We start from the raw sequence: 24,549 nt of genomic DNA on the forward strand, positions 1-24,549 counted from the left end.
TTAGCCACCATTGCATTGCTAACAAACTCCAACAAAAGTCACTTCAGAATATTGTTTTGTTTGATGATATTTGCTTAGGTTTTGAGGTCTGGTGTGGTGTCATTCACTGGTTGGGCCCTTTAAACCCTAGAGATGGAAGTAGCTGCTGCTGAGAAAAAATGCGCTATCTTATACCATACCTTTTGCTGTTACCTGTCCAGGAAGGAAGGGCTGAAATCACTCTCAAGCCACAAGCGATTACCAGTATTCCCCCAGTGCCACCAGGCCACACTGAAAGATCAGCCTGAACCCTTCCAGCCTGTTCATCACACACCTGTTTCCAAAGATGAGAGTAGAAATCCCTCCCCCACATAGCACATTTTGGTGTGACTGGAGAGGAGAATAACTTAAACAGAGATTATTCCTTAAATACTTCACTCATCATATTTCCCAACTGGGGAAAACAAAGGGCTTTGTCAGGTAAGAAACTAACTACAATAAAAAAATAAAAAATTGCACAACCCACTCAGCACACCTCATTACCGTTTTTTAAAAACCTGTGACCTATATCAACAAACATATATGGGCACTGTTTTTAATAAGTGAATAGTAGGACATTGGGAAGCAATGATACTTGCTGTAAGTAGACATTTCAAGGATGTTATGCCTTTATTACATTTTTGGTACACATAATTTCAGCAAACAACACAAATAACTACACTTTTTTGAAAGCGTCCAGTGCATTGTTTGCATTTGTATGTCATAATATCATTGGCAATATTAATAACATGCAAAATACATCATGTATAATTTTAATAATCTTAACTTGTGTGCTCGTATCTTGAAGATCTGCATGAGATGGAGTACTCCCTGCTATACATTATTAGGTTATTGCGAGTCACTAAGGAGTTTCTTTATGATGTCATGAAATTCCAAGCTGACTTTCAATATCCTTTTAATGTATGGCAGAGGATATTTTATTCCTTATAATAAATGGTTACATCATCATTCTTCTCACAAACCACTTAAATCCTTGGTGTCTTGCTCCTTCTTATGAAAGAGATAGTATAGTTGCAGGCAGGAAAAACATAACCAGAATCAGTAGTGCAAAATTAAACACATCAAGAAAGCTGTTAGATATTTGTAGCAATAAAATGTTAGTATTGGTTTAATAAAAGTCAGTTGTTAAGAAAAGGCCTTGTAGCTCAGAATGTGATGAAACGTGCCGAAACAGTTCATTCTTCTATAAGTACCTAAGGAGTGCAATCAATAAACAAACATGCTGTGATAAATATCTCCCACCTGCTTGTCAATGTACGGGTAGAAAAAGAGATCAGAAGAAAGAAAAGTTATATTTTGTTATCATTCTTTCAACAGCTGATTTAATATGCTCCTTCCTTTCCCCTCAGCTGCTGGCTCTGGCAGCAGGCATTGTGACATCAGAACTCTACTGTAATAAGTTATCATAGTCAACTGGCTACATAATATCTTTGTAATTCGTGAATGAGTGCCTCACAAGTCGCTAATTATAAAGAAATTAGAAACCATTTTTCAATACAGGGTTTGAAGAATCCATGTATGCTATGCATATAAATAAATATACAGAAATATATAATACAAGGCAGCCAGGAATCCCTATATAAAAGTCTATCTCTAATTGTCTTGTAACAGTCAAGTTAAAATGTTTCTAGTCACCTGTAAAAGGTTATTACAGTTGAGTTGTGCTTTCACAATGCTTGCTTCCAGAGCCAGCAGCCAAGGTGAAAGGCCGATCACAGAGCATAATATTAGCTGCAGTTTGAACTATGGAAACTGACAAGTGTCTTTTTGTTTTTCTGATCTGCATATCTAAAGGAAACAATGATCTGCAGAAAGGAAATGTTTATGGCAAATAGTCTCATTTTGAGGCATTACAGGAAAGATAGCATCTCTCTTCATGTTTCTAAACATTCTGAGTGACAGCATTTGTTTTTTAATCTGTCATACTTTACACTGATACTAACATCTTTTTCGGAACAAATTACTAAATGTTTATTGTTTGGTGTTCAAATGATATACTGCAGAAATCATCAGCAAGCAAAAGTGTTGTATGGCCAGGTGTCATACAATCTTTGAATACATTTGAATTGTGTGATTCTGTGCCAAGTGTTCAGTGAGTCAGCCTTAATTTGCTTGCATAAAATCTTTAATTGTTAGCTTGTTATCTCAAATCCCATGTCTGTACTACATTTCATTTGTATTTTCGAGGTCCTCTCATCTATTAGCAGTGCCATTTTTTTGCATGGATTTGAGAAAATGTGGCGTGGGCGACCAATGGACTATATCAGTGTAAGTTCTCTGAATGAGGAGTGGGATTGATTTAGGGGTTCCGTATATATAGCAATATTTCTTCAATATAGGTGGATATGATTAGATTCTTTCCTGAAAATCTCAGCCCTTGATGTGCGTGGTGTCGATGCTGAAACACAGGTCAGCGGTTCCTAAATCAGTGCATATTGAAATGGTGATAGGGGACTTTTCGGCCAAGTCCCTCTTTCTATACTAACAGAGCTATCAACATGTCAGTTTACCTTACCTGGCTATTGGTACACTGCAAAGCAAATTTGTCCATCACAGGAATATTTCACCTAGACCTAGCCTCCAAAGGATAGACTTCATATACATCCAGTTTTTTGAGGCAAGAGCTTTTTCAGCATCTAAAAAGACTCCTGGGGCTTTGACATTTGGCATGAGTTGGGCTACTGTTGCAAAGAAGTTTGCATAAGTTATGTGCAATGGATCTGCCCAGAATGAATCTATAACATGTATTTGTAAAGTGCACATTCACCCAGAATGGTATCTTGGTGATGAATAACAGATGTTTATTGTTACCCAATGGTACTCATTTTATTGACTCCAGAAGGATAAAAGGCTGAGTGGACCCGCCAGGATTTGACCTTGTGACAAAAAAGTCAAACACAGGCCTCTACAGCGGACGCATTAGTTTACTAAGCCACCAGACCTGGCATGAGTTGGGCTACTGTTGCAAAGACGTTTGCATATGTTTTGTGCTGTGGGTCTGCTCAGAATAAATCCAGGTTGTTCCCAAGATAATTCCCATCATTAAGAGCATGCTGGCTATCATTTTTGCTAAAATATGTGTATCCATATAAGGACAAGGGCCTATAATGTGCTCCTAGAGTTGGCAGTTTCTTGGGTTGATGTATGAGCAGAACTAGTATGTCGTTGAGCTTCATATAAAAAGTGATTGTTAAGCCATTTGGACCTGGGGGAGGCTTCGGGCATGCCATTTATTGCTGCCACTATCTCTTCCTCTGTTATGAGCATCATATCCTTACCCTCATTCTCCAACCATGTCATAGTGATTCTATTTAGATAATTCTCAGGCTCATCCACTGAATTTGTTTCTTGGTGATATACACAGTTTTTCAAAATTTTCCCTTGATGCAGCCAGTATACCCAGTGAGTTGAATACTCCCAATTTCTTATCTGTTTCTAAGAAGGTACCGATGGTAGAGTCATATTTGAGCTACATAATTTTTGCAAGTGTCTGACTTGGTACTGTTTCTCACCATTTGCTCTAGCTTTAACAAAATAACCAGAAACTGAAAGTTCCCTGTTCACCTTATCTTGGAAGTCTTTTAATTTCAGATGTATCTTGTTGAGTGTATTGTATCCCCAGACGATGCACGTTCTACCTCTAGACTACGAAATTTGGTTTAAAGTTTATTTAGGCTTCCCCAGATGGATTGTTCTCGAATTTGAAGGCAGCATCTAATATTGTCTCCCAATATATGGTTTTGGCATTTTCCCTAGTACTGTATATCTGTAAGAGAACCAGAGCTTGTCCAGAATATGTACATTTTAGATGCATATATGTTTTGGTCATCATGATTGTGCCTGCTGTAAGGAAAAAAACATCTTTCTGGAGTGCATATCATGTACAGTACAGTGTAGGTGAACTCTGGAGTCTGAGGATTTCTAAATCTACATTTGCCTGTTAACTGATCCTGGAGCAAAACAAAATGTAAATCTTTGGCTGTAGTTGACGGTCCTATAGATGCACCCTGGGTTCTGTATAACTCTGCATTCCATGTACAGTTTAGGTCACCCCTCTGACCCACCCACCCCCATTTTGCTGGTGAGGGTCAGTCTTTTTGGTGTAGTTTTGTGCATTCATGGACCATATATATTAGCATTTGTAATATATTTCCATTAATTAAAGTTTAAATTCAAAATTTTATTTCTTCTATATTTAAAGTAAATATATAAAATGAATTCACATTAACATAAAAAAATTGTAGTATTTATTTTCAAGTTCAACAAACCTTTTTATTTTTCCCTATTCTCTACCATAGTGAGAGCTCCACCCTGACTATGGAGTCTCGCAATGGTAATGTATAGGGAACATTAAAACAATGTATTTAACTCGAAAATAAATATAAACCAATATTGTGTTATTGTTACATTATTTTCTAAATTCAAAGTAGGTTATTAGAACATTTTATAATTAAATAATGCATAAGTACTATTTTTATATCTTTTAACAGTAATTTATATATATTTAGGTTTGTAACTATTTCAAATAATTTAGTTAATTTAACATTATTTCCTATGGGGTTTTACTTTAAGTCCCTATCTTCATTATGTTCAGTGGGAGGGGTTGCTGTACCCATATGTAGTACTGGACTTACTACAATTATTTTTGATTAGTAGCTTATAATTTAGAGTTTGTGAATACCGAAAAGTAGTAAACTTATTCAAAATTGTAAACTTACTTAAAAGTGTAAGTTTCCTTTCTGAATCAGGCGCAATTAATTTTTTGGTTGAGGATAAGCCTGAGTTTAAGATCTATTTAGGATTTTGATGCGTTAAAGGGGTGCCCTGAGTTGCCCTAAACAAAAGGCTAAACAAGATCTGTGGGCAGTTGATGTTTCTCGCTTGCAGTGCCAACACCAAGTTCATCAGTTGAAAAAACTGCAGATTGTACGTTTTGTTTGTATGCTTGTTTTTATGTATCCAGTATTTCTATAGCTCAAACCTAGTTAAAAAGCAGCAAAATGCTTTACAGGGTCAAAGATAAGCATAAAGTCAAAGGTGTAATAGGAGAGGTAGCTGGGTTGTGTCTATGGCTGTTGAGCAGTTTTCTGGCAGTAACCTTTCGTCTTCCAGGAAGCACCTTCAGCATTATTATTATATTTGAATTTGTAAGGCGCAACAGCTACCCAGAGGTTTCCCTATCCATTCCATATCCATTAGGTAAATGTATGAAAAGGACTCGAGGGCTGTATAGGTGTTTCATAAGTGTACGCCTTCACACTGATATCTAGGGGAAAATGTCAATAATGGTCCGGATGACTCTAAATTGACCACTCAAATCTTACTGCAAGCTTCTTTCGCATGCTGACATATTGAAACTTAGGTTTGCTTACTGTAACACCAGAAATGAAGTAAACAAACTGGTGTTCAGGTTCCTGTACAAAAAGATTTAATAGACCTTCAAGATCAGGCGACCCCAATAACGGAAATCCGCTCCCCACTCGGGGATGTGGCTGATACTCAGTTAACAATAAATGAGGCATTCCAAAAGTATCGAAGTCATTTATACAGTGCTCCGGGGTGCTCATATATGCAGGACATTAGGGGGTTCCTCCAGGGAGTGAATCTACCAAAGCTGGACAAATCAGACAAAGATGATCTAATGTCACCAATCATAATGGAGGAAATTCTGGCGGCTATCCCTGACCTGCCGCGAAATAAGACCCCTGGTCTAGATGGCCTTCCCACTTAATTGTACCCGGCAAACGCTAAAGAATTAGCGCCTCAATTGAGCACGCTGTATACAACATCAGTTGAGGAAGGTGCGCTTCCCCCGATGACAAAACAAGCACTGGTGGTGTCACTGCCTAAGCCCGGGCGGGATACGACTGATATCACAGCGTATTGACCATTATCGCTCCTGTATACTGAGTATAAAATACTAAGCAAGATCTTGGTGTCACGATTAATGCCCTATCTCAACAAGTTGATGCATGTAGACCAATGCGAGTTTGTGCCACGTAGGAGTACAGTGCATAATGTGAGGCGTCTATATCAGATAATGTGGGCCCCTCTAGAGCGTTTTCAAGCAGCAGGCTGCCTCTCCCTGGACCTGCGTCAGGCGTTTGATATGCTAAGTTGGAAATGTATGCTAGAGGTTTTGGGTCAGTATGATATACTCGTCGAATACTTTAACTTGATCCAGCTACGCCGCCCGACAGCTCGCATTAGGACCGGCAGACATACATCTAGTGCGTACAAGATCCATAGGGGCACGAGAAAAGGATGCCCGCTGTCCCCAATGTTTTTTATACTAGCATTGGAACCACGTGCGCATAAGCTGCGTATGCCAGTCCAGAGTTGGGGCATACCCGTCGGCGCGACAACGCACGCTGCATCGCTATACGCTGACGATATCATCCTATACACCCGTGATCTATACAGTGGGCTCTCCGTTGCCGCAGCAATCTTTGAGGAGTTTGGTAAAGTGTCGGGGCTCCACATAAACTTTGATAAATCCATGGCATTTTCTTTCAAACAGCTAGAGACTCTGCGCATATTAGCTTTCAGAACTAATGAGGTACAAATAGCCCGACTACGTTTAAGTATTTAGGAGTGCACATATATAGACAGCACGGCACGGTAGGTGGTAATGTGCAGTGAGCAGTAACTGCATTACGTTCACAAGTAGCGTTCTGGATTACATTGCCACTGTCTGCCACAGGACGCCTAGCCATTGCAAAGATGGTAATGCTGCCTAGAGTACTGTACTACTTCACAACGATCCCGATCTTTATCCCCGCGAAACTGTTCCAGGTACACGATTCCCTACTGATAGAAGTGGTGTGGGGCACGGGTCGCAGCATGGTGGCGCTAAAGAATTTACAACTACCGACTACGGCTGGAGAGGTGGGAACCCCGGATTTTCGGGACTATTGCATGGTGAGTCAGCTACAGTGGCTCGCATACTGGCTCACGGGCCGTAATTTTCAGGAAATAAGCTACACTCCCAGAATGTTGTCACAAGGTAGATTACATGCGAAGTTATATAGCATGCACCCAACCAATAACACAGACTCTCCACTATTCCAAATAGCACTGAAGTACTGGAAATATGCTATTAAATACATGCGGCCACGTATAGCTTATCCACTGAGTACCCCTTTCGTAGGACTGCCCATACCAACAGGTGTAGCACGCAAGGACAAATGACAGAATGAGAGGAAGGGGGGATAAGGACAGTTTGGGGACTCTGCTTCAGGAGGGCATTCTGATGCCAAATGCCGACTTCGCAAATACCAATGGTCTGCCGGACACTTTATTCCTCCTACACGCGGGATTATCTCATTGAGTGAAACAAATGTGGGCTTCAGATGGGCGAAAGCCGCCCACAAATGAGTTTGTTCATATGTTACATTTAATGGGCAACGGCAGGCATTTAACAAAATGGCTATACACAGGTATAAGAGGGACGCTGGTATCTCCACTGGGGGCTTTGCAAGCTAGATGGTAACGGGCCTGACAGACAAAAAATGGACAAGAATGCTAGCATACCCGAAGACAGTGTCCCGTAATGTGCGATTTAAATCTATACAATATCTGATCGTACAGAGGGCATTCCTAACGCAACGCAGACTCAACAAGATGTTCTCTACTTTGCCATCGAACTGACCGAGATGTGTAGAGTCTGACGCAGGGTTAGTACATATGCTGTGGGCATGTCCTGCACTGGCACTCTATTGGGCGCAGATTGCACAAGTGTTGAGGGATGTAGTGGGCGGGAACACTTGGAACACAGCAAAGAGCTGTCTAGTGGGCTTATTCCCCCAATCCAAGGTATATAAGGTGCATGCACGCCTTGCCAATCTGGTGTTACTACTAGCGAAGAGACACATCACCAGTCGATGGAAGGCAGCAAGGTCACCAAATCTAGAGGCTTGGAAGGAGGAAGTGTTTAAGTGAAGCCTCGCCAAAAGCGCTGCGCTACATAGGGAAGAGCAAAGGGGGCAGAGGAAAAAAATGATAGCATTGGTGTGGGATATGCTATGTACAGCGTTCAAAAGCTGGGAAGAGCCAACATCAGTAGTGGAGGTATGATACTTGCAAGGTTCTCTTTAGATGCGGTCTTAGGTCCATAACACCTCGAAGTTATGCTGTTGGGCAGACCTCCCTGATGGGGAGGACAGCTGTGTGAAGGAGGCGGACACTGTTCATATGACACACTGGTGTATGCTGTGGTATACTGTGGTGAGCTTCTGTTCTGGTTTTCTTAAATACCAAATTGCAGATTGTAAATGTACTACTCTGTATGATTGAGCGTCTATCAATGATGTTTCCCAGTTAGCTAATGGCGGGAGGGGGGTAGTGGGAGGGACCCAGGGTGGTTATCTAGTGTTTTCTTAAAACTACAAACAGTGATCTTAAGTTCCTGAAAGTGGTACAGACCAAAAGAGAGCACATATTGTGAAACATGTTGATATTAAATAACCATGTGCACTGTTATGTAGGATTGGCATAAATGCACTAAAATGTGTTTTGTGGTGTGTACGACGGTGTACCACATGGATATACACATGTACTGGCTGGGGTACAATTGTTTGAATGTACAACTGAAAAACTCAATAAAGCTGTGTTGGAAAAAAAAATAGAGCTTCAAGATGTCTATTGTATTGAGACTTTTCCATGTAATTGTCAGTGATAGGATGGGAACTTCATGGAACAATGAAACTATAAAAAAAAAAAGATTTGACTCAAAATGTTACAGGATCCCTTGAAATAGTAGTTTGGTGGTATTAGTACAAAAGAAATAGTCTGCGACGCACACAATTGTTTGCTGTATAATCTTCCTATATTGTAGTGGAATTGTGGAAACAATACCAATTTGTATGTTTTCTCCCTTGTAGGTATTACTTCAAAGTCCAGGCAAAGAATCCATATGGCTATGCACCAGCCAGTGAGTCAGTCACTTTTGTCACAGAATCAGGTAAGTCTGTTTTATCATCTATTTGTAAATTGCACGTTCACCCCTTATGGCAGCTCTGCACTCTATAACTGGTGTATTTGTTACCCTGCAAAATGGAACTCATTGTACCTACTTTGGAAGTGTAAAAGGCTAAGTGGGATTGTAGGGATTTGAACTTGTGGCCAAGGCATTTGGCTGCACCCAACAAGCTTTGGTGCAGGACCTGGTCTTTGACTAGAGTTACTCAATAAATGCCTTTTCAGTTGCCTCTTGGGCTTGCAGGAACAAAACTTTCAGAGATAAACCGTTTGCATTAAAAATAAAGATAATCACTGCTATGAACGATATTGTCAAAGACATACAGGTGATTGGCAGTAGAGTGCAAACAAAGGTGCCATGTCAGAGATGCACACCAGGGGGCAGATTTACAACTTCTGGCGCATCTCTGCAAATCAGCAGGGATGCGCCAGAACAGATGCGTCACGTAATCCCCCCCCTTGCGCCACCACGGATGCGTCGCATTTACAATGCGACGCACCATGGTGCAAGGAGGAGAAGATGCGTGACGCATCTTGTGGCATACGGGCGGCGCATTGCTGGAATCGCGTTGCAAGCACGACGCAACTCTTGCAATGCACAGGGGCCACCCATACTTCACATGGTGCGTCACTCCTTACGCCTGCTTCAAGCAGGCGTGAGGATTTGACGCAGCAGCGTCGTAAAACTGACTCAGTGAAATCTTGTAGATTTCACTGCGTCAGTTTTACGGGGCTTTCCTGCGACAGAACGCCCACATGGAACCTGACGCAGGTTTCATGTGGCGCAGGGCTTTACAACGTGACGCATCTGCCTAGATGCGTCACGTTGCAAATAAGTCGCAACGTGGCGCATGGTTTACGCCACCGCTGCGTCACAAAAGTGACACAACGGCGGCGTAAAAGTGTCGCAAGGGGCTTGTAAATCTGCCCCCACGTTGGGTAAAGCACAGTCTTCTGTGATGGTCAATTCGAAATAACTAAGAGGCCCAAAAGTAAAAGGTGACGATTTGGAACACAGACTCTGCAGAAAGAATATGAGAGTTAGAAAACATGAAAGAATCTGTGGAGTGTCATGATACTGAGGACTTCTGTACTGATCAGTCTGACATAGGTATTATCAGGGCATGCAAAGTACATACAAGATCCTCCTCTGGTGTACAATTGAGAGACATTCTGGCCAAATATTCTTCCTCGCTGCTGCAAAGATAAGATCCTGCAGGAAACTAGATGGTCAGACATTATAGAATTCAAATACTGCAAAGTGAGATGCACCAGGTTTCGCCCCAATATATTCTCAACAAAAGAAGAGCTCTGCAAATAGTAAAAAGAGGCCTCAGGGACAGACTGATCAGATACAGATGGGTATTTCCTTTTACTTTAGTGTTTCAACTGGAGGAAAAGATTCATGTAATCAAGTACCCCGAAGCATGGAAAGCTTTCTTGGAATCTTTTGGGACAGAAATGACAGGCTGTCAAAGAGAAGAGTTACAAAATTAAACCTGAAACAGAAACAGGTGGGAGAAAGTCTGTAGGACTGGAAGGAGAAGAGGCTGAAACTCACCTTCAGATAACTATTGGCCAACTTGAACTACCTCTTGTGACGATGTGCTGAGTTTCTCCTTTGTAACAAATTTTAAATGCAGGTGACATATTTTAGACAGGGCACTTGTTTCAGGAAGGCGGACCATGGGAGTGTATTGGCCAGAACTAAGTTGTTTAATTTTCTCATTGTTGGGACATTATTGGTGGAGTAATATTATGTTTTTACAGTTTGTGTTTTCATTAAGAGGAGACAACAAAAGTGGGAAATTGCTGTAAATACATTCATCCTGACTTATGAATACTTAGCTACAGAGGGTGTCAATGGTATGAAAAGACGCAATGGGATTAGCATTTATCACACTGATACCAATGGTGTGACCTCTACCTCAGAACATATGGGGATTAAACTCCTCCGTTAAGCATCACACAATATGACAGGCAACAATACCTGAATCACCTGATATATCCTGCATACAATAAACTCACCTTGTCTCTTAAGATCCAATAAATATGTACCAAAAAAGACATATGATCCAAATTCACAACACGATGAAGCAGAAGATCTGTAGGGTTAAAGATATATCCTTTGAATGAGATGAAGATATAAAAGATTAAAACAAGGAAATATATCTATTGATTATTGGAAAACTGGAGAACATTATTTTAATGTTAATTGTTTCCTGAGTACTGAATTTGAAGCAGGAGTCATATCTTTAAGCTTGGATGAATAATATATAAGACAAAATGAAGGGGGAACTTATTTGGGTAGGAGACTTTGAGATAATTTAATCATCCACGCTGCCGGACTGTTGGACTTGATCCTTTCTGCATGGTATGATGGGCGTTGGGCTTGATCCTTTCTGCATGGTCATCCCCAGAAATGTTGCCTTCCTCCTCCTCTTTTTTTTGCTGTATTAATTTTGTTGGCCTTAGAACTCTTTGCACTTTACCACTGCTAAACAGTGCTAAAATGTGTATGCCCTATTTAAAACATGGTAGAATTGGCTATATCCAATTGGTAAATGTAATTTACTTGTAAGTCCCTAGTAAAGTAGCACTACCTGTAACTTAAATTAAAGTGGGCCTTCAGCACTTATTGTGCCACCCACTTAAGTAGCACATCAAACAAGTCTGAGGACTGCCATTGCAACCTATGTGTGAGCAGTTTTAAACTGCCATTTCTACCTGGTAAAGTAAACCTTTTGAAAGGCCCAAACATTTCCTTTTTAATAGATATGTCACCCCTAGGGTAGTCTCCGGACAGCCCAGAGTGTAATGTATCGAAAACCGGAACACGCACATTTACGTTTTACATGTCCTGGCAGTGAAAAAGTCTCAAATTAGTTTTCACTACTGCAAGGTTCATCTCCCCCATAGTATAACATTGGAGATACCTCATTATATTTTATAAGTGTAATTGACAAATTGGAACAGGTAATTAGATCATGCTTGGTGTCTCTAGAATCACAATTTAAAAACCTAACTTATGATGAAGTGGGATTTAAAATTGCAATTATGAAAATGCCACTTTTAGAAAGTTGCAAAAAGAACAATTGATTGGCAGAATGCAGAACAATGTCATAAATTCGCCCCAGTATAGAGATCTGGGCCTGAATCCATAGTTTATTTTCACCCCATGCCATTCGAGTGTGAACCCAGCCATATGCAAATCAGTCTTGACCCTGTGTCCAATGGGAACAGTACAGCCTGAACTTGCAGGCCAGGTACTCCCTGGACTGGAAACAAACTTCCTAGGACCAATTTCGGGGTCTCACCCCTCATCAGCCAGCATAGCTTGACTCCAGTGGCATGGAGAGCACAGGACCCACGTCTGGGCATACCTGTCCCACTCGGGGTGACAAATGCAAAAAGAACAATTGATGGACAAAATGCAGAACAATGTCATACATTCGCCCCAGTACAGAGATCTTGGCCTAAAGCCATTATTTTTTTCTTGCTGCCCCATGCCATTCCAGTTTGAACCCACCCATATGCAAATCAGTCTTGACTCTTTGCCCAATGGAAACAATATAGCCCAAACTGCCAAGCCAGGTCCTCCCTGGACTGGAAACAAGTATCCTAGGACTGGTTTTGGTGTTTCACCCCTGATCAGCCAACATAGCTTGACTCCAGTGGCATTGAGAGCACGGGACCCACGTCTGGGCATATCGTCCCACTCGGGGTGAAAAATGCAAAAAGAGCAATTGCTGGACAGAATGCAGAACAATATCATACATTGACACCAGTAGAAAGATCTGGGCTTGAATCCATCGTGTTTTTGATCCCTATGCCGTTCAAGTTTGAACTCAGCCATGTGCAAATCAGTCTTGACCCTGCGCCCACTGGGAACAGTCCAGCACAAACTGCCAGGCCAGGTCCTCCCTGGACTGGAACAACCATCCTAGGACCGGTTTCAGGGTTTCACCCCTTATCAGCCAGCATTGCTTGACTCCAGTTGCAAGGAGAGCACAGGACCCTCGTCTGGGCATACCGTCCCACTTTGGGTGACAAATGCAAAAAGAACAATTGATGGACAGAATGCAGAACAATGTCATACATTCACCCCAGTACAGCGATCTTGGCCTAATGCCATCACTTTTTTGCTTCCCATGCCATTCCTGTTTGAACCCACTCATATGCAAATCAGTTTTGACCCTGCACCCAATGGAAACAGTACAGCCCAAACTCCCAGGCCAGGTCCTCCCTGGACTGGAAACAAGCATCCTAGGACTGGTTTCAGGGTTTCACCCCTCATCAGCCAACATAGATTGACTCCAGTGGCATGGAGAGCACAGGACCCACGTCTGGGCATACCGTCCCACTTTGGGTGACAAATACAAAAAGAACAATTGATGGACAGAATACAGAACAATATCATACATTCACACCAGTACAAAGACCTGGGCCTGAATCCATCATTGTTTTGCTCCCCATGCCATTCCTGTTTGAACCCACTCATATGCAAATCAGTTTTGACCCTGCACCCAATGGAAACAGTACAGCCTGAACTGCCAGGCCAGGTCCTCCCTGGACTGGAAACAAGCATCCTAGGACTGGTTTCAGGGTTTCACCCCTCATCAGCCAACATAGCTTGACTCCAGTGGCATGGAGAGCACAGGACCCACGTCTGGGCATACCGTCCCACTTTGGGTGACAAATGCAAAAAGAACAATTGATGGACAGAATACAGAACAATATCATACATTCACACCAGTACAAAGATCTGGGCCTGAATCCATCATTTTTTTGCTCCCTATACCATTCCAGTTTGAACCCAGCAATATGCAAATCAGTTTTGACCCTGCGCCCAATGGGAACAGTCCAGCCTGAACTGCCAGGCGAGGTCCTCTCTGGACAGGAAACAAGCATCCTAGGAACGGTTTTGGGTTTCCCCCCTTCATCAGTCAGCATAGCTTAACTCCAGTGACATGGGGAGCATGGGACCCACGTCTGGGCATACTCGTCCCACTCGGGGTGACAAATGCGAAATGACCAATTGATGGACAGAATGCAGAACAATGTCATACATTCGCCCCAGTACAGAGATCTGGGCCTAAAGCCATCATTTTTTTGCTCCCCATGCCATTCCAGTTTGAACTCATCCATATGCAAATCAGTCTTGACCCTTCGCCCACTGGGAACAGTCCAGCCCGAACTGCCATGCCAGGTCATTCCTGGACTGGGAACAAGCATCCTAGAACTGGTTTCAGGGTTTAACCCCTTATCAGCCAGCATGGCTTGACTCCAGGGGCATGGAGAGCACAGGACCCACATCTGGACATACCTGTCCCACTCGGGGTAACAAATGCAAATAGAACAATGGATGGACAGAATGCAGAACAATGTCATTCATTCACCCCATTACAGAGATCTGTGCCAACATCCATCATTTTTTTGCTCCCTATGCCATTCTAGTTTGAACCCAGCCATATGCAAATCAGTCTTGACCCTGACTTGATGCCCGAAAACCGGTCCCAGGATGCTTGTTTCTGGTTCAGGCAGGACCTGGCATGGCAGTTCGGGCTGGACGGTTTCCATAAGGAACAAGGTCAAGAATGATTTGCATATGGCTGGGTCCAAACTTGGGTGGTGTGGTGAGCAAAAGAATGATGGATTAAACCCAGATCCTTGTGACTGGGGGTGAATTTTGCATTGTCCAACATTTCGTCCATCAATTGTTTCTTTTGCATACTTTTAGAAAGTTGGAATTTTCTTGCCTTCATCATTTGGTGCCTGCACCTGTCTCTGTGTCGCATGACTAGGTATAGCTGACAGTTAGGCTTTGTGTATTCCTCCTAGACAGCCACAGAAAATGGGAAGTTTAGGTGTGACTGGATCGGACATCACTTGAATAGGCTCCTGTCTCCACACAAAGGACTGTCTACCCTCTGTAGTTCATCTGCAGCCAGGGCCAAGAAGGCAGGGCAACTGTACACTTCAAAGGCATGCCTCTGGAATCTTATCACCACTTCAAGGGCACAACTGTGTATAAAACAGGGGCCTCAGACACCACCACTCCATTACAATTCTGGACCTGTGGATACTCTGCCAGGTAGAAGGACTGCTGCGCTGCTTACAGGACTGCCACTTTGCTGACCTGTTGCTCTCCGGGAACTGCTGCCCTGCTATGCTGACCTACTGCCCTCTTGCCTGGGGAGAAAGAACTGGACATGCAACTTCCTCTTGAACCCAGGGCTTCCTGGGTGACTCCAAGGGCTAGTCTGCTGCCCTCCTGATCTGAGCCTCCGGGACACAACATCCTGCACAAGCCCCTAGATCAAGCTGTAGTAAACTCCTAACCCCCAAGTGGCGCCCCTCAGGTCCTGGACTCTTAGTGCACTGAAATTAAGCTTTTGGGCTCTTTGCAACCGCAAATGGGCCTGTTCGCACCGAGACCCCGCCGCACGCACCGCAATTCAGCACAAAGCTCTGTCAATCCGAATCTTCATGCTTCAGCCTTGACCACTTGCGAGAACCGACAATGCGAAGCTCCAGCAACGCCCACCTGCGATGCCAGACGGCTCTTCGTGCTACACCAATAGCCTTGTGTGATGCTCTGTCTGTTCCTTGTGGTCCTCTTCAACGCGAACGGGACTCTTGGCACTGACTTGAGAAAGTAAACTTCAGTGAGCCTAGCCTACTGACTGTATTCCACCTGAGCTCCATCGTGGTTAGCCTGAAAGTCAGACTTTGTCTCCCTATCATTGTGCTTTTCGGCGCTATACCACTACATTCTTTAGAAATTCATATCTTCTATTTTACTGATTCGATTTTTGTTGTTTTGATCTTGTTCTGTTTAATACATTTTGCTCTATTGTTCTAACTTGGTGTTGGGTCCATTTTGATTGGTGTTTTCACTTTATTACTGTTTGAAGTGTTGCACAAATACTTTACACATTGCCTTTAAGTTTAGTCTGACTGGTCTGTGCCAAGCTACTAAGGGGTTGAGAACAGATTAATTGTGGGTTGAGGTTGCTGCTTGACCAGGGCTCACACCCCAGTCAACCAGTAACCCAATTTCTCACACCAGGCATCTACCAAATTGATACGCCAATATGATTTGTTCATCAGTAAGACATGACCAAGATTTAGGTGTAACTGACATATGGATACATTTCCACCCATGGAGAACAAATTTATGTATTTCTCTCATAATCATATAACTTATTCATGAATACATTTAATACATTTAATATGGAGCACAGATACACAGACTAACAGCAAAAAATGTAACTAGGATTAATCACAATATTGGAACAAGCTTCTGTACTAAGGGACTGTCAAATAAGCAAAATATCTAAGAAAAAGAAAAGAACTTCTGGTGCTTTACTAGAACACTTCTAAAAGAGTACATGAACAAACATTAAAGAACAACTGAAAGAATATTTCCAATTGAACAAATAAACAGAGGGATCAAATAACACTGTGTGGGATACTTTTAAAGTTCTTATAAGGGGAAAGTGTATTGCTGCTAGGGCAAATCAGAGGTGTAATTGGATGATAAAGAAAAACTTGGTAAGGACCATGAGACAGCTGAGCACTGACATAGGAAAATCAGCTTCTTTAAATATTTGAGATAAGTAACAGTACTGAGAGGCCAGATCAATATGCTTTCAACAGAACCCTTACAAGGAGCTCTGCTCTGGCTCTAACAGTTATTTTATGAAGAAGCAAACAAGGAAGATAAACTACTAGCTGCACGATTGCAAATTGCTAAAGTTAGGACTAGAATTCCCATTGTTTGGAACTCAAGCCACTCCTTGACAGCTTCAGAAGAGGGTAAACAAAATGTAATAATTGCTTTCTTTAGTAATCTGTTCTGGGAACCTTAGAAAATTGCTGATTTCTTTAACAATTAAGACTTTCTGGCATTAGATCAAAATGGGAGACTAGGGCAGGGGATAACTTTACAGGAAGCTGAAAAGGAATTAAAACCTGCCTTTCAACAAGGCACCAGTGCTTGATGGCTCAGAGGTTTCTGCTAGCTGTTAACCCCTCGGCTAACTAAACTTACAGCTTCTTTCGAAAATTGTACATGATGATATTGGACATGAGAAATGGGCATGCAAGTCTGGTAAACCTAACGGACGCTTTGCATCATATTGACCGACATTCCTGCTCAACTTGATCTAAAAATCTTTAGGAAAATATTAGTAAGTAGATTAGAGACTTACATGTCATTTTTGAGCAAGCCATACCATTGAGAGTTCATAAAGGATAGGGATAGATTTGGTAGAGTGAGACCAGCACTCCATCTAAATGAAAAATGCTATAAGACAGAGATTCTAAGAGTTATATTGGGGTTTGATGCTGAGAAGGATTTTGACTCTGTTCATTGGTTCTTCACGAGACTGGGGCCAGAAAGTGCGGGCATTGGCCTAGTGATGTAACAATACATATGGGCCGTACTTTGTAAGGTAAGTGCAAGCAGGGCCGTCTTAACAGCATTATAGGCCCCCGGGAAAGCAGTGCAATGGGCAAAGTCTTCTCTCTACTCTCCATACGTGCCTTTTGTTTTCTGTCAGAGGGTCTACCGCTAATACAAAAAGGGGAGAGGGAAGTGAGCATCCTTGACTTGTTCTTCTACACAGCAAGAAAATTGGAAATTTCTCTTCAAAGCCAGAATGGAGTGAGTGAAGGGAAATTTCCAATGTTCTTGCTGTGTAGAAGAACAAGTCAAGGATGCTCACTCCACTCTCCCCAAGTCAAGGATGCTCACTCCACTCTCCCCAAGTCAAGGATGCTCACTCCACTCTCCCCAAGTCAAGGATGCTCACTCCACTCTCCCCAAGTCAAGGATGCTCACTCCACTCTCCCCAAGTCAAGGATGCTCACTCCACTCTCCCCAAGTCAAGGATGCTCACTCCACTCTCCCCTTTTTGTATTAGCGGTAGACCCTCTGACAGAAAACAAAAGGCACGTATGGAGAGTAGAGAGTATGCTTTTTGTGGAATTTCTCAAACGATCCATACATACGCCTACAATATTTTATTGGCTTTGAAGGCAGAGAGAAAACTTTGCCCAGTGCACTGCTTTCCCGGGGGCCTATAATGCTGTTAAGACGGCTCTGCTTGCACTTACCTTACAAAGTACTGGAAAGAAGTGGTTAGTACCAAGAGTGGTGCTCTGATATTCTATATACCAAATGATTCAGTGGTGATATTACTGGGGGCATGCCTAACTGCTCCTGAATCAATTTTAAGGAATGCTCTCAGATATTCTGAATTAATTACTCACCCTACGATGTAGTGTCTTTTACATTGAATCGTGGGGCCCCAAATGTGTGTTTACCATTGAGTGTTGCTTAGAAGGTTGGCACCGTATTTGGCATGCAGACGGAGTGAACTAATGCAAATCCATCTAACTGTTTCTGAAACACATTACAATATTTGAATGAAACATTGACAGTTTGGTTCCTGGATCAGTTTGTAATGCAAAATTAAATTTGAATGAAAACTCCATTGTGCACGGCTTGGAGACTTTTTCTGCCCAGTCAATTTTAACTTTGTAAATAGCATTCCCAGTTTGCAGGTTACTCTGAAGGCGAAATGTATGCAGATTTTTGTCTCCCATTTCAACTTTGAGTGAGACAAAGTTGTAGTCACTCAATTATGGAGCTCAGCAGCTTGGTCTGTGGGCTAGCAAGACACAAAACAGGAGGGGTTCAAGGCTAGCCACTTCCCACTGACTTAGCCTCTATAGGCCCAGGGGTGATATCACCCTTCGGCCTGCCCAAATGAGCAAAGGATGGAACCAGTTGGGTGGCCGACTGCATAACAGAAACCAGGCAATTCACATTATTCTAATAGGAGGGCTTGCTGGCAGGATCATACAGCACGACTAACCTCGAAGTAGAAATGCACACACTGATTGAGTCTGAGGATCACAGAATGTAATCCATTATAAGATCACCGTGCAGCTGGGCCTACCAGTCATCACATTTTAAAGAAACAGACCAGTGAAAAAGGGCAGTTGGAAACAGTGCATGTTTATTGCATGTGAACAACGTACCTTCACTCAGTACTGGAGCGCATGCTCCTAGATAATATTCACCATGGAGGGGATCAAGGTACATTTAGAAAACTGTTATGAAATTCAGCTCTCGGTCAAAGCATATGGGGGCAGATTTATGTTGCACTTGCGCCTCATTTACGCCGCCGTTGCGTCACTTTTGTGACGCAGCAGCGGCGCAAATCCTGCGCCATGGTGCGGGGTATTTACAAACGTGACGCATCTCCCAGATGCGTCACGTTGTAAAGCCCTGCGCCACATGTAGGCGTTCCAGGGCAGGTGGGGGCGTTCCGGCGCATGAACGCCTCCTAAAAGTGGCTGAGTGAAATCTACAAGATTTCACTCAGTCACTTTTAGGCCCATGCTGCGTCAAAACCCTGCGCCTGCTTGAAGCAGGCGTAAGGATTGACGCAGCATTGTACAGATAGGGCCCCCCAGATCATTGCTGGAGCTGCGTCGCGCTTGCGACGCAACTCCAGCAATGCGCCACTTTTCGGCACAGATGCGTGACGCATCTGTGCCGTTTTTGCCCCATGGTGCGCCGCATTATAAATGCGGCGCATCCATGGTGGCGCAGCTGTGGCGCATAATAACTGGCGCATCCCTGCTGATATGCAGGGATGCGCCAGTCGTCATAAATCTGCCCCATGGTTTACACGTTTAGAACTGATCATATGACAAAGGCCCCACTGAGAGAGCAAGCCAGTGCCTAGCTCAGCTCATAAACATTAGTAGATGTCCATCACGAGTAACAAAAATGTGAACCGTGTAGGCTGAGCAAGCTGGTTTTCGAACGTTCATGTCTCACATGACAGGACCGCTGGCATCCTAAGCTCAGAGATGGGCACATCCAGCAAGCTCAGCTATCATGAGCAAGGATACATGACAGCAGCGGGTTACGTTTATGCTAAGACAGGTAGAGGCATCTGAATCCTTTCATTTGCTAAAGATCCCAGCTTCTACATATGATATTCACCCCAGTCATGTCTATCAAGGAGCACTGGAGAAGACACCCAAGGAATACCAAAGGTGCTACAGTCGTGGGTCTGTGGAGTCCACCCAGAAGCGGTGGCAGGAGGACACAAGGAATACCACAGGCCCCTTGTTTAAGGGTCAGTGGGTCCACCCAGAGGTGGTGAACCTGCAGCACAAGAAATTTCCCAGCCACTTCAATCAGCCGTGAGCGGTCGCTGCAGGTGAGGTCGGTGGGGCTGGCTGGGGGGGGGGACTTCGAGAGACGACCACGAGGGAAAATCCGTTATTTATTTAATTTTCCGATTTGGCGATGAAACCACATGAACAGCTGTTTTGAGAGAGGCTTTGATTTTGCAGTCATGAAAAACAAATACAGTCTAAATGTACTAAATGTACAAAACTAATTGGAACTCCTGGAAGGCTTGCTGAGAATTCAGTACGGTTTAGACTAAAGAAAAACAAGAAGAAAACTACAAATGCAGTTAAAACATAGGTTAGTTATCACCCATGTGTTAATTAGGGTGCAGCCATCATAGGTCATGGCGCAACCTGAGTCTGGTGGCAACTGGAGCGCCCATTAGCACATGGGGCCTGTATATATAAACTGTGTGTATAGCTTTGGCATATTCACAGGGAAATAGGTTGCCAAGGCAACAAAATAAATTGTTTAAAGCCTCTAATTTTTCTTGTCAAGAACATAACACTCAGCATTGACCTTGATCTGACTCATGTGCAAATAGCTTTAAGAATGAGCTCCATAATATTTCCTGAATAAAATAACATTGTGCATTGATACTCGTTTTATTCTGGACTGTACTGCCTTACTGCATAAGTGCTTCTATTCTTATCCCAGAAGGTAGTAGGACCTTCTGTTCTTTGTCCACGTCTTTTTTATTGCAGCTCTACATGTTGCTATATAACGATCTCTACATAGCCTTAACTGCACAATACCGTTTAAGAGAATGCTGTTCATATGTATGTTACTAAATCACATTTGCAAACTTGCATCTCTTTCTAGACTACACCTGAAATGCTCAGCCACTCCATGACACTTGGCAGTCGGTTAGCAATGTCACAATCCCCAAAGCATTTGGACACAAGTAATACACAGTACAAATCATCAGATAAGTGCCCAGGTACCACTGGCTTCCACTGTAATTGAATGAGTCCACACATGTGTCCACACAACTGTGACAAGGTACCAACATTTTGACCCACATATTTAGTGCTGGCACCCAAACACCCCCGATAGAACATGTCTGTCCTGACGTGTAACACGCTTGGAGGCCGCAAGTCTACAAATTCACTTCTAGAGATAAAATATGGCTGTAGGTCATGAAGATACCTATTTCCAGTCGGAAAGTTTTATTATCCAATATAATGCATTCTGTAACATGTTGTATTGGTGTAGTGTAACTGATCTTGTAGTACTATAATTCCAGGAAACAATGGTTTGTGGAAAGAAATCCAAAGACTGGAAAAGTTATGTCTTTGTTTACTTGGAGTCAGTTGGTTATCTTAATTATTCCCTCATTTCAGAACTGATGCTTTCACATGGGTCTACAAATCCAACTCAATTGAGACAGATTTAATTTATATACATAAAAATCACAGGAATCAATTATAATAGTTTTTCTTTAATTAAACAAAGGTTTACCTATGAGATTCCTTGCACAGGTTCCTTGCACCAATACCCTGAAGTACTTACCTTTCCCACAAGCTCGAAACAAAAAGGAGAATGCTGTCTTCTTATACACTTATTTGCGAGTTAACTCTAGAAAGGATTCAGATGTTTCCGGCTTTCAAATCAGAAATGTTATAATGTAACACACACTGCATTAAAACTTATCTGACTGGTGCCAGGAAAACGCACGCTTTCCTCTCTGCATAAGATGTAATAAGTCACAGGGCTTACCAATTTTTTTTTTTTACTACTCTGCTTCTTCGGGTCAGAAAGTTACTGTTGCCACTCACTGTTTGCACTAAAGGGCTGTGGTGTTCAGAGATCGATGAAAAGGCGCTACATGGCCTTTGTACACACAGTGAACAGAACTTTCATAGCCATAATTTCCATCTGCTCTCAGTCCTTCTGCTGCCTCTAGAGCCAGGGGTCGCAAGGACAGCACCAGGGGTAGCAAGGGGCAAGCTGTCTCAGCTGAAGTATCTTCAGGGTCATTTGCATCCAGATTTTATTCGAGACCTCAATCCTTTATTTCTTTAACTCCTAAATTCGAACTACCTCTGACATTCTCCTTCAACTCACTACTAGCTCCAACATTCCAATGATGAAATCTTACACTGGCATAGGTCTATTGTAAGAAATCGGATTACTGGTTGAGGGGGTAAAACCCTAATTAAGCAGCAGTCACAATCCTTGGCAGGGCATAGACTCAAGCAAATTCCAAATTAACCTATGCTTTACACAAAAGCAGTATGCATCAACTTGCAGGCAATGTGTAAAGTATTTATGCAGCACTTCAAACAGTAATAACGTGAAACACAACACAGAAAAACACACACCAATTTAGAAAAAATACAGTAAAATTAAATAAATAAATTGAGACCAAAATGCCAACAATCCAGTCAGTAATCACGGAGATCTGCAGATTCAAACGTTTAAGTGAAAATAGTGCCAAAAAGTACAATGTGCCAACAGTGGTTATCTGGTGGGGCTGGACTGGGACAAAGTCACATGTTAAGGCCGACTGTGATGTAGCGTGAGCCGGCTTCAAGGACTTAGTTAGGCCGATTGAAATACTTTATATCCTGGTTGCAGAGCAATGCAGAGTCCCATGTCGAGGATGCATTGCACAGTGGATGTTCCTATGAGCTACAAGGCTGTGATGCAAGCTACTGTGTTGTCAATGAGGATACCATTGACAAGGAGCGTGCAATGCAAGACCCCGTGTCAAAGATGTGTCATGCAAAGGCTGCTTCCAAAGAGGCTGCGGGGCTTATGATGAGAGGTCTTGCGTTGTCGTCGGGGATGCCGGCGACAAATTGCTTGTGTAGCAAAGGCCTGCATCAAGGATGTAGCCCGCATCGGAGGTTCCTGGGACCCTGTGAGTGGCGATGTGAAGTCCTGCACTGGGGATGTGTCATGCAGCGGACCTGATGGCAAGTTTGGTGAGGTGATGTGTCACGCAGTGGCTCCGTGCAGAGTTTCTTGGAGACAATGCATTGCTATGCATTGGTCCTGTTTGCACCACAGTTAGGCTGGGGACCACCTTCAGGCCCACTTACAAGGATCCAGGACTGGAGTGGCACCACTTGGAAGGGTAGGATTCACAGCTGGCAGAATCTAGGTTCCAGGTTCAAGATGGAGGAAGCCTGTTCTGTCCCTGAGACTTCTGATCAGGAGGCCAGGCAGCTAGCCCTTGCAGTCCCTCTGGTGGTCCTGGGTTCAATATGCAGATCCAGTCCTTCTCACTTAGGCAGGAGGGCAGCAGCACAGTAGGACAGCAGAGTACCAGTCCTCCTTGCAGAAAAGCAGCATAGCAATCCCTCTTCTGAGTCTTCCACTGGTCCAGATGTGTACGAAAAAGTGGGTCTGAGCGTCCCCTTTTTATACATGGTACCTTCTTTGAAGTAGGGGAAGTTTCTAGAGGATTCTCTTTGAAGTTGTTGAGGTTTCCTGATTCCCCTGCCTGTCTCCAAACTAGCTGCATGAACAATGCAGTAGTGACAAGTCCTTTGTGTGAAGGCAGGGCACAGCCTATTTAGTTCAACGTGGGGCTGTGCTCTGCTCTGCCCCCACCATCCTGCCAGTTGATTGCCCAGTCAGGACCACTAAATTCCTCCATTGTGAGACTGTCTGGGAGGAATAAACAAAGTTCAACTGCCAACTACATTCAGCCATGTGACCTAAGACAAGCTGCAGGCACCAAATAGCAAGGGCAGAAAAAGCTAAGTTTCAAAAAGTGACATTTTTAAAATTGTAATTTAAAATCCGTCTTTACCATTAAATAGCATTTTTAATTACAATTTTACAGACACCAAACATGAAATGCTCACCTGTTCCCAAACAAAGGTTAGCACTTATAATATTTAAAAAGGCAATCCAATGGTATCCTATGAGACAGGGAGGCATCACAGTAGTGAAAAACAAATTTAGGAGTTTTTATTTACAAGGCACCCTGTCCTATGGATTACCTAGGGCCTACCTTAGGGATGACATATCTAATAAAAGAGGCGTTTAAAGCTTGGCAAGGGGACTATATTGTCAGGTTGAATTTGCAGTTTAAAACGGCATTCTGGCTGCAATGACAGACCTAGGACATGTGCAAAAGGGCTAATTTTGCGGGTGTGCACAATGAGTGCTGCAGGTCTACTAGTAACATTTAAATTTACAGGCCCTGAATATATGGTATACAACTTTACTAAGGCCTCATAAGTCCATGTAATATGCCAGCCAGGTGTAAGCCAATGTTACCATATTTTAGGGAGTGAGCACAAGCACTTTAGAATTGGTTAGCAGTGGTAAAGTGTACAGAGTACGAAGGC

The 24,549-nt window shown here is 42.9% G+C and overlaps 1 protein-coding gene across 1 annotated transcript in view; it reads left to right on the forward strand.

The window, feature by feature from the left end:
• The window catches only part of FNDC1 (fibronectin type III domain containing 1), a 1,187,183-nt gene that overhangs the window by 1,024,038 nt on the left and 138,596 nt on the right, over positions 1–24,549 (forward strand). Inside the window, exon 16 of the mRNA XM_085611596.1 lies at positions 8,922–9,001. Within this exon, the coding sequence (XP_085467722.1) occupies positions 8,922–9,001 (80 nt within the window). The remainder of the gene's footprint in view (positions 1–8,921; positions 9,002–24,549) is intronic.

Source organism: Triturus cristatus, chromosome 6 (genome assembly GCF_964204655.1).
Source record: "Triturus cristatus chromosome 6, aTriCri1.1, whole genome shotgun sequence".
In the NCBI taxonomy this organism is placed as follows: Eukaryota; Metazoa; Chordata; class Amphibia; order Caudata; family Salamandridae; genus Triturus; species Triturus cristatus.